This window comes from Sebastes umbrosus, chromosome 18 (genome assembly GCF_015220745.1).
Source record: "Sebastes umbrosus isolate fSebUmb1 chromosome 18, fSebUmb1.pri, whole genome shotgun sequence".
Lineage (NCBI taxonomy): Eukaryota > Metazoa > Chordata > Actinopteri > Perciformes > Sebastidae > Sebastes > Sebastes umbrosus.
The window spans coordinates 24494073-24511543 of record NC_051286.1 but is presented as its reverse complement, the minus strand read 5'-3'; the positions used below and the strand labels follow the sequence as shown (position 1 = coordinate 24511543).

Sequence of the window (17471 nt, the reverse complement as noted above, 5' to 3'; positions counted from 1 at the left end):
CCTGACAAGTATTCCCAATATTTTGTTTTACATTTCAGAAAGTGATGCGTGCAACTTTTGCCTGTTAGCGGCAACACCTGGAAAAGATGCAGGTCTTCTGTGTGTGTGTGTGTGTGTGTGTGTGGGTGTGGGTGTGTGGGTGTGTGGGTGTGGGTGTGGGTGTGTGTGTGTCGTCACTCTGCAGGGCTGATAGAGCTCCAACAGACAAACACAGGACAGAGAGCGCAACACAATATCGGCTTGTTTGTTCATCATGTTCTGTCCTCACACCTTTTGATTCCATTTTTTGTGTGTGTGTGTGTGTGCGTGTGCGTGTGTGTGTGTGCGTGTGCGTGTGTGTTTCTGTAGAATCTCATTGAATGATTTTAAGGGGTCAGTGTGCTTTCACTAGATTTGACTTTTGCCTCTTCGGTGAACAGCAATGAAAAGAATAAAATGGCTCAAATGGACCAGAGAGAGAGAAAATAAAAATAGAGACAGAAATTCAAAGTGGTCAGGGGCACAGAGTAAAGCAAGAGAGAGAGAGAGAATGAATAGAAGCGAGAGGGCCACAATAGAGATGAAAACAGAGAGAGCTTTCCAAAGACAACAGAGGCATCCCGAGGCCGAGGTGAGATCAGGACTAATTGGATATGACACAAGGCATGGCAGCCGTCCCTGGCCCGCTCTCCATCCCCGCTGAGCCAGAAGAGAACAATGCAGTGAGAGAGAGGAAGCTCAGCTATGCCCACACTGTCCAGCAGAGACATGAAACAGCAGTGTGTCCTGTGTGACAGCAGAAGTAGGCCACATGCTGAACAGCACAGGGGAAGACCTACAGTAAGCTAAGAACTGCCCCAAAGACAGAGGAGGCAGGGGGTGAGGGCAAATGTCATTTATCATGGAATTAGATCAAAATGACTAGAAGGAAAACCCTTACTTTAAACACTTTAAAAGATAAAATCTCTTGCAAGTTCATTGGGGAGAACCGCATCACTCATGCTCCCATCAGTTGTAGTCTAACCACGTTCACTGGTCGTGGTTAACATAGTGGAAACCACGGCTGATCATGTTTTCAGTTCTCAGCTCATTTTGCAATAATTTCAAAATAAGAGTGCATTGTTATTCAAGATAACTTCGTCCAGGATTAAAGGGATGGTTCTGGTGTTTTGAAGTGGGGTTGTATGAGGCACTTATCCATAGTAAGTGTATTACCTGCAGTAGATGACGGTTGGCCATATCAGTTTAAGTGTACGCTACATTTAGAATATTTTTGCATGTTTACCTTGCCGCGGGACAGTCGTTTCCACCTGGGAACTGAAGTGGTTATATCGCTCTTTTCAAAGCCACCGGACTACATTCACAAAAACAGTAATTTTACCTTGCAGAACACGGGAGTTGCTGGTCTACCGCCGCCTCGATCGGTTAGTTTGTTTGTGTTATTGTGTGACTTTGGTGAATCCGAACTAACCAAAGTCACACAATAGTCTGGTGGCTTTGAAAAGAGCAATATAACGGCTTCAGTTCCCCGTCGGAAACATGTTTTTAGGTGTCTAAAATCCGTTTTGCTGCTGCCCCCGTCCACAGCAGTACATTGCTTTTTCCCGTGCTGGTACTCCTGTCTGCTTCTCCAAACTGGGGGCTTGCCGACCGTCATCACTGAAGGTAATACACTTCAAAAGACCCAAGCTGTCCCTTTAACAAAAATAACTCCTCAAACTGCTTTCAAAGAACAAAATTATTATTATAACAGCATGTTAGCCTGAATTGGTTCAGCCATATCTGAAGAAAAGGGCGCTAGAATACAGGAAAAGAAAACAGATGAGTTGTGTCTTTGTCCCTTACCTTTGTTCTGGGCCCTGCGGAACTTGACAGCTCCCAAGTTAAGCAGGTTCATGCCGTACAAATTGTAGTCTATGAAGAGCTGCAGCAGGTAGGGGATGTGGCCCTCGTGGGGCTGGTAACTCTTGTTCATCACCGCTCCGCTTTGTAACAGCTCACACACCCTAACAACAAACAGAGGTTATTCCATTATTACAAGATATCTGCCACCTGGCTGGGGTAGGAAAAACACACACTTACTTATCAAAGACACAAACTTAGCAGTTATTTCCCCCCATCTACACAATAACAGACGGGTTTTGGTATAGCTGAGATGGTGTAGATTGCTCTGGAAGTGAAGGGCTTTGTTGTGCTCTGATATAATTGCAATGTTGCCTGGCTGAGTACAAAAATGAGGTGCTCAATGCAAAACGTGTCCACAAACTTCAAGCCCTTGAGTGGGAGAAAGCCTACGAGGAATGCATTTTGTCTGTCTGAACACGGCCTTACACCTCTTCCTAGCATACAGCGAGCGAGCGAGCGAGCAAACTCTGGCGAATGGAGCACGAGATATTCTTCAGATATACTACGAGCGAGGTCACTTTCTAAAGAGTAATATAGATCCACCAACCAGTCAACCTGCAGTTTACATCCATGTCTGTCCAAAATGTCATCACTTCATCATTTTATCCTGTTAGACGTTTGCGTGAAATTGTCATAATTAGCATATGAATTCTTGAGTTATGGCCAAAAATGTGTTTTTGGAGGTCACAGTGACCTTGATCTTTGACCTTTAACTACCAAAATCTAATTAGTTCATCCTTGAGTGGACGTTTCTGCCAAATTTGTAGAAATTCCGTCCTGGGCATTCCTGAGATATCACGTTCACGAGAATGGACCGGATGGACAGACAACACGAAAACATAATGTCTCCAGCTACGGCTAAAAAGCTGAACCAGGCTCAACTTTTGCTGCAAAGCAGCGCATTGTCATCTGGTAAGATGCTGCATTGGCCAATCAAAAACATGCAAACACACATTCCTAGTAGATTACTTTGTAACACGAACACTGTATTTCTACTGTTTCTACACTTGCCCTCATGAGTATTACAAACTGTTGTGCAGTGTTTTGCCATCTGAAAAAACCTTTAGCTTTAAACACATTAATCTGTTTCTGCAACTGGACTGTCTGGACCGTACTTCACCGTCTCCCTGGGACTTTAAACAACATGACCCCCGCCTACAGTAACACAGCCAACGTTCTAAACACAGGATTTCGGTTTCTATTTGTAGTTTCCAAGCCTCAGCTGAGATAATCAAGAGTCCCATCGGTCATTTTCTAAGACTTGACAAAGCTGATCTTTTTGCATTTTTGTGCTGTTTATTTTAGGTATTTTTCAGTCCTGATAGCGATACCTGGGTGTTTAACTAATAAGCTGCTGTATGCCTCACTGTCTGGAAGTGACTGGGATCATTCTGTTATATGTAAGGCAACATCAGGCTTGACTTAAACATTATTTGTGTATATATATATATATATATATATATATATATATATATATATATATATATATATATAAATAAACATAGAACTGAATAGATCGGTCCCATTGTCACCAATACCTGATCCAGCTATTTGAGTCAGTATCGGTCCCTGATCCAATATTGGTGCATCCCTAGTTTATCTGTAATGTACTTTTAGAGATAACTAGACTTCTGCACCTCCTCTTGGCTCTGTTTTCAGGCTTTAAAAAATCTAGACCAATGAGACTTTGACCAATCACAGGTCATTTCAGAGAGAGGGAGAGCGTTCCTATTGGCTGTTCATTCAACGAAGGCAGCTGTCAGTCACTCGAACTAGGCAGCACTGATCAAATATGAATCAATATTCTGTTACTGTAATGTCTATTTCTCTCCTCAAATGTTGTCAGAAACATCTTGTAGTGCACTATTTAGCTGTAAAATGAGAAAGTGTGCTCCAGCTGGTGGGCGGTGCTTGGTATTCCCTCAACAGATCTCAACATGGCTGTCGAGTCACAAACTTTCTCGTTTTACAGCTAAACAGTACACTACAAGATGATTCTGAAAACATTTGAGACGAGAACTAGTCATTACAGTAACAGAATATTGATTCATATTTGACAGATATTTGATGAGACAGCAAGGCTCCAGCTCGGCTGTGATTGGTTGTTTTCCTCCGGTCTGTGTAATCAAATGCCATTAGGAGCAAGAGACATGATTTTTTCCCCCAGATTACCTGTCTCATGCACTACTGTCAGGATATAGCGACCGTTTTATAAAAATAACTTTTTTAATCATATTTGCTCCAACCCGCCTACTGCAGCTTTAAAGAGGCCTTTAAAATCAGAGAGCTCCCCAGAGTCGCAGAACACACGAGTAGTTCTGCCTCTCAAATTGACTTTGACATTTAAAATCCGTGGATCTCTCTTCAAATATACAGTATAAAGGTAATCCCTTCGTTTAAATCTGAATGTCCACACAGAAAAAAGGGACTGCTTGTTTTCCAGAAGCATCCTCAACCACAGAACAGCTCGTCTTTACGGTGCTCGCTGCTTGATAGATAAAGAGCAGCTCACTGTGTGGATGTTTAAGCTCTGCCCTGGAGTCATGTTCCCCTTTAAAAGGTCACAGTTGCGTGCCGACTGATTGACTGATCACAGACGAGGGGCTGAGGAGGGATGCAGGGCGGCCAGACCTGCCACTCACAGTCTCCTCTTTTTCTTCCTCATCCTCTATTACCCTCTGCTTCTCTCTAGTCTCCCTCTGTCCTTGTATCTCTCTTTATTGCTCTCCTTCAGGTATTTTCTTTACCTTGCTCCCTCGTTCTCTCTTCCTCGGTCGGCCTTTTTCCTTTCATATTTCTCTCTTCAATCTCATCGCTATACATCGTCCTCTCCTCAAGCCTCTTTCTGTCACTCTCTCTCGCTCTCTGTGAGTCACTCGGCTCTCTGCCGAGCACCGACTCAGCTGCACAACCTCGCCTCACGTTGTTGTCGCCGCTAACGCTGATCGCTCTGGCAAATAATTCACAGTCTTCCTGTGTGCTTCCCCACACACACACACACACACACACACACACACAGCCAATCAATTTGTACAACTGAATACGCAGCGATCGATTCTCGTTTAGTGAGCTGGCGGAGTCACGCGCACACAGTCTGGCATTCAGTCCCATCAAACAGGCTCGGGATGAGCCCCGTTCACATTAAAGTGCATCGATCCGCAGTAACCTTACCGTTTGACCATCTGAGGATTGTACAGATAGATCTTCATAAAGTGCTTCTCCTTAGCGTGGTAGCCATAGAAAGGCCTGGAAGACAAGAAAAGGGCCACATTAACACCACGAACCTGGATCATTCATTAGAAGGATTTACCTCATTGTTATTTTATCAATTTTAATAAAAGGGTTCTGTAGCCTTCATCAGCTCAGTTGCGTCGGTCAGACCAGAAATCACTTACATGCCAGAGACCAGCACCACCTTGAAGACATGCTGGGCGTTGGAGGCGGGGTTTCCCATGGCAACGTTGAGGGCCCTGTCGATGCTGAAGGCCACCTGCCGCAGGTGGCGCTCCGGTTGTTGCCCGTAGCCATCGTATGGTACGTAGATGTAGGGGAACACGCCATGGAGGTGGAGACACGTTTTCTGGCCTGCAACAACAACAACAAATCTATTGAACATCAGGCTTACAATTTGATCTCATTTATCCATATGCCACCGCGTTTGAACCATCTTGGTATTTTGCAACCAGCAGTTACTCGAGAGGGTGGAGCTAAGTACAACCCAACCATGAATAAGACATTTTTAGGAGACCAAAACGATTATTGTGCCGCATTCCTTTTCGCAATGACGCTCTTATTTTGTCTTGTGTCATAAATCCAGCGCACCCCTTTCCTTTAAAGCAGTTTTGCCCCACTCAGCGGGGCGTATTTTCTCCGTGATGGTGCAACGCGACCGGCTGTAGGTCAGCTTGGAAAGGCCCAGGGTGAAGATGGTGCTTTACGGCACCCCCTCGCCTGCCCTGGACCTCGCCGCTTAGTGCTTTGTTGTGAGGCAGGCTGTCCTCAATGCGGAGATGTCGGCAACCCGCCTGGCCTTTCTTGAAACACGGAGCCTGTCTCGTTAGCCATGCTCTGTGGGTGTGACTTTTTTTTGCTGTGTCATCACCATTCTAGGGCTGTCCCGAATAACATTTTTTGGGCTTCGAAGCTTCGGTTTGAAGCTCATGGTTGAATACCATGGCAACGGTCGAAGCTTCAAAGCATTCAGGTCAGCCCTACACCATTCATATCCATATAACCAATGTGTTTATTATTAAATTGTTTACTAGAGCACAAAGTTCTTCATAGATCTAGCCTCTTAATTTAGCTCTCACAGTGCACCAGATTGATGCATTTAACTTTTAAACGTGGACTACAACATGTCCGTTCTTTTTGCCATAATCAAGCGGCCCTAGAATGAAGTAGAAAAAAGGCATCAAATGAAGTGCTATGTTGGTATTGGATTTCATTTTGTCACCAAATAAAAATAGGTGCAAGTATTACAGTGCAATATGAATCAACCCACTGTACTCAGTTTTTTGTTGAACACACACACACACACACACATAAGCTGAGCAGCTGGAGCCTGAGATGTGACTTCTCCAACAGAAACTATTACATCTACTGACAGGGTGCAAGTGAGATGGATGGAGTGTGCTGAGGGTCCAGTACACTGTTTTATTCCTCCTTCTGACCAATCACTGCAAGGCAGGTTGCAACACAGATGAATGAGTGCGACAACCAGCTCTGTAAATGCCATGATTCATGACCGGCATGCACACAGTGTTAAAGCAGCCCATTAGCTAAATAAATGAACAGAAACAGAAGAGGAAGAGCGTGGCTGGAGGGTGGACGGGTGGAGCTTAGAGGGGAGAGAGGATTGAGGTCTGGAGTGATGTGAAGTGAGGTCAGCTGGGGAGAGATACAGTATTTATAACAGGGGCGGCGTGACATCATCACTGCCAGACAGATACGCGCGCTGCTGAGAGTCATTTGAGGTGAGCTGTGCTGCAGACACCACACTCCGATTCATTATCAGCCCGGGCCAGCGCTTTTATCTGCAGGCTGCTGGAGGAGCCTGCGCTATGTTTAATCGGGTTACATAAGGGATAATAACAGCAGTGTAAAAATGAAGACAACAAAGAAGCTCACAGAAATCTGAGCTTCTCACTCTCTCCACTTAACTTGCACCCAGTTGGACAGGAGGAGGCAGTATTGAGCAGGAGCTTGACTGTTGCCCAGACGTGTCTGCACATGCCCAGAGACATGCCTGCCTCCCCAACACTCATCACTGGCAGCAGGGCTTCAGGAGAGGAAGGTTCTGGCACTGTTTCTCCACCCAAAACACACACACACACACACACACACATTACACATGCACATCCACAGCTTGCCAATTCTCCATCCTCATGCTATGCTATGACAGACGATGCGTGCGATGCCGCAGTCCCCCGGGCACGATTGGACCCAAAGTGGAGCTTCCAAAAGAGGAAAGGATATTCCCAGCATCTCTCTCTGCACAACTATACATACGACTGCCTCCAAACAGGAGGGGAGGGGGGTGATGCAAGAGATGAGATGTGGTGCTGAAAGACAATGAGCGGCTCAGAGCAGGCCCGGTGTTAGACTGAGTCAGACATGTAGCGTATAAAGAGCAGGGAGCAGCATATGCTGGAGCTCACAGGCAGAGCTCCCTGTGGAGGACAGCGGTATCGAGACCAGTGTGCGTGTGTGTGTGTGGGAGCGAAACACACACACACACACACACACACACACACCAGAGTAGACCGTCATTAGGAGATAAAGCGGGACATTTCCGTTTGTTATTCTGTCCTTGGAAATAGTATTAATATGCTTGGCTAAACGAGGGCTGCATTATGAAATATTAAACCTATGAAAAACTGAACTATGAACAATCTAGCCCACAATCTCTGATGTCCACAGCAATCAACTGATCGAAGAGATTATTACATATCGATAATCACCGTCATAGATCTGGTGAATTATGACCACCATTTTTCACTATAGTATGATATTTTAACCCTAGTCTGGTCTTCCCTTCCTTTGCGTTTTGTTATGCCTTATCCAAACCTTATTGGTTGTTATGTTTGTTTTTTTAAACTATTCAAACTGCCAGGAAGGTTTGACTATTTTTTAAGACTTTTATTGCAAATCACTCATATATTATACATCCACAATATGTGCAGTATATATTTGCAATTTTTCTTTTATTATTGTATACACCCAGTGGTTCATATGGAACCGAAGAGTAAGATAGAAAAATAAGTAAATAGCGTCCTCCTAACCCATAAAATTAAATACAATTATAACATGATAAGCGCTGTAAATCAAAAACGAGAAATATATAAAGCGGGGAGTGAACCTACCATCTGGATCAACAACGAAGAATTTTGACAGAAGAGAACAAAAGAAACATAGTAAGATGTCCACACAGCCGACAGACTCGTCTACTTAAACGCCAGAGTTTTGGACAGAGGACAGCAAAATTAAACGTCTAATGATTGATCTGGAAAACTCCATCACAACGGAGATTAAAGACTTCCAATCTGAATGCAAAACATACCGAGAAGAGACGTAAAGAGATGTCAAGAAAATCATAGAGCAAACGACTGAGCTCCGGCAAAAAAATGAAAAAACAGAAACCAGAGTGGACGAAATGGAAGGTTTGACTTGAGTCAAATCTGACTGAGAGTTATTACAGGGAACTTTCATTTTGTGTTGATTTTGACAGTCCCTCTGGACAAAAGCGGTACCATTTCTGAGCACCAGAGTCCCTTTAGAAAACCTCTAACCTATTTTACTGTAACTGGATATGACAGTCTGCCCCGCGCAGTCCCGGTTCTGGTTCTCCCGTGCCTCCCTTCCCTCCAGCGGGACCAGCAATACGGCCAGGGCCTCCAGCAGCGTGGTGTCGGTGTTGGTTCCCAGCGGAGTCCGAAGGAGCAGCGAGACAAAGCTCTGTTCCTGGCCGTAGGTGGAGCCGGAGCGCCGGCTGCAGGTCGAAAGCGGCAGCGAAGCCGGATCTGTCCGCGGCTGTCTGCGTGCCGTAAAATTGTAAATTTGTGGGGAATCGGACCTGATGGCACGCAACATGAACAACTATATAGAAATAGACAATCTTCTTGCTTATGTAGGTCGAATAGAGACATCAGTATTAAATTAAGACTGTTTCATAACCAGTTAAAAGTTCCTCACTGTAAATTTAAAGTAAATCTTTGTTGTTTGTCTTTAAACATTTTTGATGGTGTTATGTATTGGTTATTAGTTTGTTTATCTCACGTTCACCAAAAACCTCGTAGGTTTCACTGATCAGCTGGATTACTGTTCGGTAATGAGCCATCGTATTTGACACCTTCAGAATTCTAATAAAATACATTTCATAGCTGCATTTTTCTAGGTGCACCTAGATTTTACATACCTGTAATTCATCATTCATAAGTGCAACTGGCCCTGGTTATTCTGAAAAATACAAATGTGCATAGCATCCATATTTTGGGCTTATTAAAAGAGATTTGAGAGAATGGATGTAGGACAAAAAGGCTGGTTTTCGTCTGGGATCATGAAAAAAATAATCAACAGATTATGGTATTGCAGCCAGTGAGATGCAGAGGGACAGTGGGATCAGTAGGTCTCTGTCAAGTCTGGAGTGTGTGTGTGTGTGTGTGTGCGTCTCAGATGTACAAGGCCAAGGTGTGTGTAGTGCCGGCAGCCACTCCGGCGGTGGAGGAGCGGCGAGGACGGAACGCGTCTGTCTGTCCTCAGTCTGCCGTGTCAACATGGAGTCTCACACACACAGAAATACATACGCGCACACACACACACACACCCCAAGCAGCCAATGTCGGCTTCGGCTGCAGTTGCTAGGCAACGGCAAAGCAAAAGCCCCTGACGGACAGCGGGAGAGATAAACAAGTGATTCTTTCCACCCAGCTGGTCAGACTACAGAAAGAGAGACGTAGGGAGAAAGTGTGTCTGAGAAAGCAAGAGAGAGTCAAAGAAAGAGAGGAAAATTATAATATGAGAAAGAGAGTGTGAGTGTGTGCATGAGAAAGAAAACAGGGAGGGGTGTATATGTATGGGTGTGAAAGAGAAGAAGAAGATGTTAGAAGAGCCTGAAAGACTATAGACTGACTAACCAGGATTTCATGTCTCAGATAGACAGAACATCTGCTGCGTCAGGTGGATGTTGGCTCATTAACTGGGATGTAATCAAACTTAGGACTGGGGGACCCTTCGCTAAGCCCCACCCCCCACGCTGCCACTCCATCGAGCTGTAATAGCTGCCATAGCGCCCACAGTACAAATGCACATCCCTGCATACAAATTATTACATTTTTGAAAAACAAAAAAGCCATTTCAGAGAGAAGCAGACAGAAGACAGGTCTACAATATGTGTTTGAAGGATATATCCAGGATGTCAAACTGATTCAGCAGCAAAAACAGGTTATAAAGTTAAAGATAGAAGTCAAAGCTACAGATCACAGTGGAAAAGTGAACCACCACGTGGCTTGGCAATCGAGACAGAAGACAATGAAATTAAGGAGCAACAGTGTTCCTGTAAAGCCCTGTAGGTCTCTATTCACCGTTACTCATTCCCTCTCTCTCCTTCTCTCCCCTCATTTCTTGTCAGCTCTCTACTTCTTTCTCACCTCTATATAAAAAGGCAAAAATCCCTGCTTTCTTTTAACATTTTTTTGTATTACATGACCAACCGTGTGCACATAAGAATTGAATTACAGCCCAATTAAGAGGCATCAATCTCTGTAATATTTGAACAGTGTTTGCATGATGGAAGGACCAGACTGATACAGCAGATAGACTGACATATTCCCGACAATAAAGGTGCATTATTTTTCTTACAGTTTTGCAGGAATTGCCTCTGAGCTGTATGCTGCTGTTCACTCTCACTGTCGCAACCATCATTACCACCCAAATCAGAGTGGTTTCCACTTTAGCCCACCCAGAGTGTTTTTTTTTTCTGACCACTTGAATTAAAATACAGTCCTTGAATCGGCGCACACCGGGCACCTGAATCGGCCTTTTTAGAGAGGCAGTCTCATAACTGGTTAGTCCCAGGATTGATCCCCTCAACAGGCACTCGGTAGCCATATTTTTGATAACTCTCTCTGAAAGTCTCTCTCATGCATTCTATTATCTTTCGCACGCTTTGTTATTTGTCCTTTCCTGGAGTTGCCCTTGTTCTCTGACACTGTAGCGAGTGTTACGGACAACATCTACACTGTTAAAGTTGATGCATCTTTGTTAAAACTTTTACAGCTGCAGCCATTGTACTGTTTTTTACTGTGGTATCAAATCTGTATTGAGAATTGTGAAATTACACTGGTATTAGTATTACTACAAAATTTCTGGTATGGTTACATCCCTAAATATATCACAACAATATTTATGATGCCAAAAATATACTGCCTACTGACACTTTAAATGTAGCTTTCTGAAACCTGGATATACTTTACTTTACTTTACATGGAGTTGCTTTGCCATCCCTGTCAGCATCCCTCTTCCTCCTCCTCTTCTCCTCTAGACCTCCTCTCTCTCAGTCTCATTGGCTTGGCGCTCTGCCAGGCTGCTCAGTGAGCAACATACTGCCTCTTCCAGAGTGTGTGTGTGTCAGATTACTGGACCTTAATGCTATCACCTCTCTAAACTGAGTGTATCTGTTGTGTATTTTCCCAATGTTGCTTCCCTCTGTGCCCTCAAATACCTTCAATCTGTAGATTTAGCTACTAATATAGATGAGTGTGTTATGTTTTCAGTTGATTTAATGGTGTAAAGTTAGAGTCTAACTTCTTAACCGAATATCGTTTTAACCGCTTTGACTTCACCAGAGTCTGCAAAAGGACGCCGTCTCCGGTGATTTAGTCCGGAGTCGGCCGCCTGCCAGATGTGAGTGGCTGAGTCAGGACACAGTGACGTCACATTAACAGCTTAAAGTCTCTGATCAGGTGCACCTCGGTTAAACCTCTGAGACCCTTTTTTGTCTTTTTTTTTTAGGGTGGTACAGGGGGTCTTTAGGGGGAGATAGCAGGTCAACAGTAGATGTCACATAGAAGTAGTGTACATCATCTGAAAGCTGATAACCTGAAGATTGATTTGAGATACAGCTCAGCACTGAGTGAATTGTCATTAATTAATTAATTAATTAATTAAAATGAATAGTGAAAGTGTATAAGGGTTTATAACATTATGATAGAAGTATATGATGCCCATCCCCATACTCTATTATGCCTCATAAGTTGTTGCAGCAATTTTTGGGTTGATACCATTTGTTACACAGATTTGGTGCTATATTTAATCATTTTTTTATCAATCAAGAATTGAGAAAAATGATCAATAATCCCTCCAAAATACCACATTAAGACAATTTCTGTTGTGTAAACTGCTCAGAAACCCCCTTATTGTCAATCTAGCTAGGAAAGCCATCCATCCTCTGAATGATCTAGGTCTCTAGTTTGTGGCTGTAAAGTTTCATGAGGCTGTGATTAACCTAGAGGTCACCACAGGTCATTTTATACAGTGAGGTCAAGTTTCAAAAAACATTCTCACTAAAATGAAATGGCTACTATGGGGACTAACATCATCACACATGAATACAGTTGGGCTCATTGGATCCACTAGAGTCTCAGCTTTACAGTGATACCCAATTTATGTAATTCATGACTGTTTAGGAACCCCAGTATGCAGAAATATTCAAATACACATTTATACTGCATTAAAAAAACTGCATGTTTTTTGCCCCAAACTGCATGTGATTATCATAAAGTGGGCATGTCTGTAAAGGGGAGACTTGTGGGTATCCATAGTACCCGTTATCATTCACATATCTTGAAGTCAGAGGTCAAGGGACCCCTTTGAAAATGACTATGCCAAAATTTAGCCTAACTTTGGAGCGTTATTTATCCTCCTTACGTACTAATGAATTCCTTAGGTTTTTCTAGTTTCATATGAAATCTGTGCTCCAAAACTGAACCTGCTACAGTAAAGTCGGTCACCACCATCATCACGGATGTGCGTAGTGTGCACATATAGTCTGACGTTCTCTCTCCGGGCCTAGATTTCACACAGCTCTCCCTGGGCCTTTTTTAATTAATACCAACCCTGGTTTTATTAACATCTTCTGCCACTCCTCCCTGTGGCAGCTGTATGTCTGATTACAGAGGGCGTCTGACTCCTCCCCAAACCTCTGATAGTAAAGGGGAAAAAATTAACTCGATGCACTCTGCTCACATGTCACTGTGAATGCCTTTTTTTCCCCTCTTTTCAGTACAGTTCAGCATACAGTTTGAGCATGAGGATAATTGGTGTCACCGAATGCCACATTCTGAACATACTGCATTACTTATGTCAGATAAGACTGTGGTTTTGTTGGCAACTTTCAGGTGTGAAAATGTGTGTGTGTGTGTGTGTGTGTGTGTGTTCTTAAAAAAGAGCATTTGTACTCAGCGAACCTCCGTTGGACAAATACAGGTCGTTTTCTTTCTGCTTCTGTGCTCCAGTCATGTATTTTGAGCTCAGAGAAGTAATGCTGGTGACAGCGATGAGGATTTGCGGCTTCAACAAAATCAACAAGTTCTGCAAATTGGATCCGTTTATCTGCATATTTTCCCAGCTCCTGAGCAGGAAGCGAGCTTTTTGTCCTTCAGCATCATCACCGGCACGTTTTAACATTTGACTGGAAATGGGAGTGTTTTTAACATTTGACTGGAAATGGGAGTGTTTTTCCCCATAACAAGTATGGCTGGTTACCAGGCAGAGCGGCAGACAGAGTAAACAGACTTGACTGCCAGGGAAAAAGTTACCAGCATGAGTCATGACTGAGGGGCCAGTGCTGACTCTCTCTGCTCTCGTCCTGAGGAGACCTTGCTTCTCCCGAGCGGTGTGTCGCATCTACGTGACTTCATTGTACCCCCGCACTGATTTCTTTAACAGCCAATGCTGGTGCTTTGATCCACGTGACATAAATGTTGTCATCCGCCCATGCATGTTTACGAGTGTCCGCGTGGACTGTATGCAAAGAAAGCATGCCGACTGTGCATGCTCCAGATTCTTGCTGGTTTGCCAAGAAGAAGAAGAAGAAGAAGAAAACAAAATAGATGCTTGTTTTGAAAAGATGTTGTGCGAGGAGATCTGCCGTTACCCACATTTATATAATTAATCTTTAAAGGAATACAAAGACGGCAACATGGTGTTGAACTCCTGGCAAACAACGTTATGGTGCATTACTGCTACCAACTGGAATGGATCGTGGATCCAGAAATGCACATGGGTGGAACGGCAGACCGACGCGGACCATCAATTGTAGTGTGAAAGGAACATTGCATCCGTGCGACCGGTACAACTCCGCAGCTGTCCGTGGAATGCGAATGTCTGAGGCGTCCATTTGTAGACTCCAATCTCCGTTCAGCCATCATTGTTCCCTGAACCTGCTGTGCTGTCAGCGACACAGCTGTATCGTGGTGCTGAAAAGACTGGCACTAACCAGTTACCAGATATACCATCAAAACTTCTAATCTGTGCAATAGAAAAAACTATTTCTAAATAGACTACTTCGGAAGTACACAGGTAGGTATGTTTATAGTGGATATATCTTAATATCTGGTTCAACATGGCTAACAACAGGTTAACAGCTGTCTGCTTGGCCCAGTGGCTGAAATGCTGTCTGACAGCATCACCGGCTGGTTTAGTGACTGAGCTGCTGGCTCTCTGCCTTACTGACCCAGTGGTGGTGTGGGGCTGCTGCTGAGTCATGGCGCTGCCCTGCAGATAGACCACGAGGAAGAGGGGGGGTGGGAGGAGAAGAAGGGGATATAAGGCTCCCTCCCTCCCTCATTCACAAATCCTCCCGTAGGAAGGTAGACAGGAAACAGAAACAATCCGAGGTGTGCAAAATAAACAGCAGCCACCTCACACATACGCTGAATCTACATCTATTAGTTAACTGAAACAAACTATTAATCTATTAATTTTCTGTCAAATTATAGAGTAAAACTGTTCATTCTCAAACATTCTCTGGTTGTAGCTTCTCCAATATGAGGATTTGCTCTTTGATGAATCAACATAAAATAGCAATTTCAGAATTTCTTTTGATTTTTCTTCATGGTAAAGTTTTTTTTTGTTTTTTTTGCTAGTAATCTCCTGACCTGAACAATCAAATACTGGTTTGCTGCCAAAATTATCAGTTAATGAAAAGATAACTCCTTCCTGCTGAATGGAGACACACTTCCAGATTAGAATGGAAGATATGAAGCATCCAGTCACTGAGAACAACATCTGTTGTGTTCATCAGGAGGACAATGAACAAGCTACAGCAATCAATATCACACTTTATTGCCACATCTACCCCAACAACCATACATCTTTTTAAATGCACTTGTGTACAAGATCAAAGTTGACCTCTTTATTATACCCCGACAACATAGTTGGGGGTATATAGCGCTCATAATGTCAGTCTCAGAAAGTTCTTGGTTGATTGACCTTCGTTAAGTCCCGCCCTGACAGACGGGCCAATCATAGCGTAGCATCGGCCAGCTTTGCCCAGGGCCCGACAACAATCCGGCTCTGCTCCACAGACTTGTCATGCAATCGTTGCAGACTTTCCTTCATTTTCAGGCTAGTTTAGTGAATTTGGAGCTCGTCATGGTTAAACGTTGTGTAATAGTGATATTCGTTACCTGGAGAGGTTGGAAGGAGGGTTATATGTTTCTAAAACGTTACATTTCATCATAAAAACTTGTGGAGCTAACATTAGCAGAGTGCATTAGCACATCATTAACTAGCGTTAACACTATGCTACACTACTGAAGGTATACTGAATTCTGAACCACAGCTCCCCATCAACGCTTCCAGCTGCTGCTTCACGGTAAAAGTCACAGCCGACCACTACAATGCTTTGTATCAGGAAGCTACAGAGAGAGCAGCCTCAGGCCACCAATGTTAGTGATGGTGCTACATTATTACTCAATGAAAATAAAGACTCAATGGCAGGTTTTCTGGAGCTTCCGATCGTGTCACACAGCAGACAGTTTTTGCCCAGTTCTCGTGGAATTGTACCCATTTTAGTTTTCGGAGCACTTCCCAGGACTACTCGTCCTAGTCGGTGTCAAAGTCCAGGTTAAAGTTCATTCTTGACCTTGGAGACAGCGGTTGACAAAACAATCTCACTTCAAGGTCAATTTAGTAGTTTGTTCTGGAGCTTTCAATAATAACACATGATCTTACTCAGCAGCAGGAGTTTGTGAAGTTGTCAGAGGATGCTTTAAATATTTCAAGGGAGGCAAGGAAGAAAAGAGGCAGCAGCCACAGTGACCTGAATAGATGAAGAACTCCAGGCAGTCTGGGCAAACATCGGACACATCAGAGTCCCTGGTCATGACCGCTGGCATACGGCATGGAAGGTACAATATTTGGGAAAGCGCGTGAATGCAAAAGCATTCCCAACTATTTCACCCAGTTTCAATTATTCAAATGCTAACGCAAAGCAAACAGTGTTCTGAATCCTACAGTAAAACAACACCCATACACCCCCACCTCCTATCAACAACCGCTACTGACCACTGATAACTCCTTCCTGTGCCTGGAAAGGAAAATATGAACTCAAACATGACATGCAACACATTTCAATCTCAGCAAAGATACACAACACACAGCACAATACACTAACAAAGCCTTTCTCAGAAAAAAACTCCGCCAAATTCATGCTGCTAGGACGGTGTCCAAGCCCGAGACGGACTGGGTGAGTCTCCCTTTAACTATTTCTGGGCTTTGTTCACTGGACAAATAGGTGGGCTCTCCCCCCTGCTGCACAGACAGGCCTGTCATGACTGGTTGCCTGAGCAACAAGCTGAGGAGCTGAGGAGAGATGACATCCCAGCTTGGTTATTCCTAAACAAGCTGGAGGACTTCCTACTTTGCTCCTATGCACAGTGCTTAAGGCCTGCTTACTAAGGTAAACATTTGAATCAGGCTAGGATGATGATATATTTTCTCCATCATTTTAAATTTGTCCCCAGTCTTGATGTCAACAAGGCAACAGTACGCATTCTGCACACTAGCTGTGATCCAGCCCACATCTGACCCAATCCATGACAAATACATCACTTTGGTTTAACCTGTAAGTGTTTCAACCAGCTGGGGATGTCACCACAACCGATAGTAAACAAGGCAAAAGTGGGCATGGCTCACATACCCCCGCTCACAGCTTGACCCCTATTAGAATAGGGCCAAAGGTTTTGCCCTTTTGGAACTAATGGAATTAATGGGCATTAACTAATTAACTAATGGGCACCCTGGACTTCTAATCCCCAAAAGGCACAACTAGACCACACTGTCAACCATCATACCAAATTTGAAGTTCCTAAGTGAAATAGTTTCCGAGTTCTGCTCCACAAACGAAAGTGTAACGGACGGAAGGAAGGACGGACACACGGAGCGCTATATACCCCCGACTACGTTGTCGCGGGGGTATAATAAGTAAATGTCTTCTTTATTCATCCTCCATTTTTGGACCAGGATTGGGAAAAGCTGCAAAGCTTGAAATGCTCTGATATCAGTCTGCCTCCTTTGTTAGACAGCAC

The 17471-nt window shown here is 43.9% G+C and overlaps 1 protein-coding gene across 4 annotated transcripts in view; it reads right to left on the bottom strand.

The window, feature by feature from the left end:
* rev3l (REV3 like, DNA directed polymerase zeta catalytic subunit) overlaps nucleotides 1-17471 on the bottom strand; it is an 88200-nt gene that overhangs the window by 48737 nt on the left and 21992 nt on the right. For 3 of the 4 annotated variants that reach the window (XM_037751702.1, XM_037751704.1, XM_037751703.1), the window contains exons 2-4: nucleotides 5280-5469; nucleotides 5056-5130; nucleotides 1825-1985 (exon numbers count right to left, since the gene is read on the bottom strand). In XM_037751702.1, coding sequence (XP_037607630.1) covers nucleotides 1825-1985; nucleotides 5056-5130; nucleotides 5280-5469 — 426 coding nt within the window. Of the gene's footprint in view, nucleotides 1-1824; nucleotides 1986-4631; nucleotides 4802-5055; nucleotides 5131-5279; nucleotides 5470-17471 lie in introns of those variants that run through there. The other variant, XM_037751705.1, reaches the window with a different exon arrangement.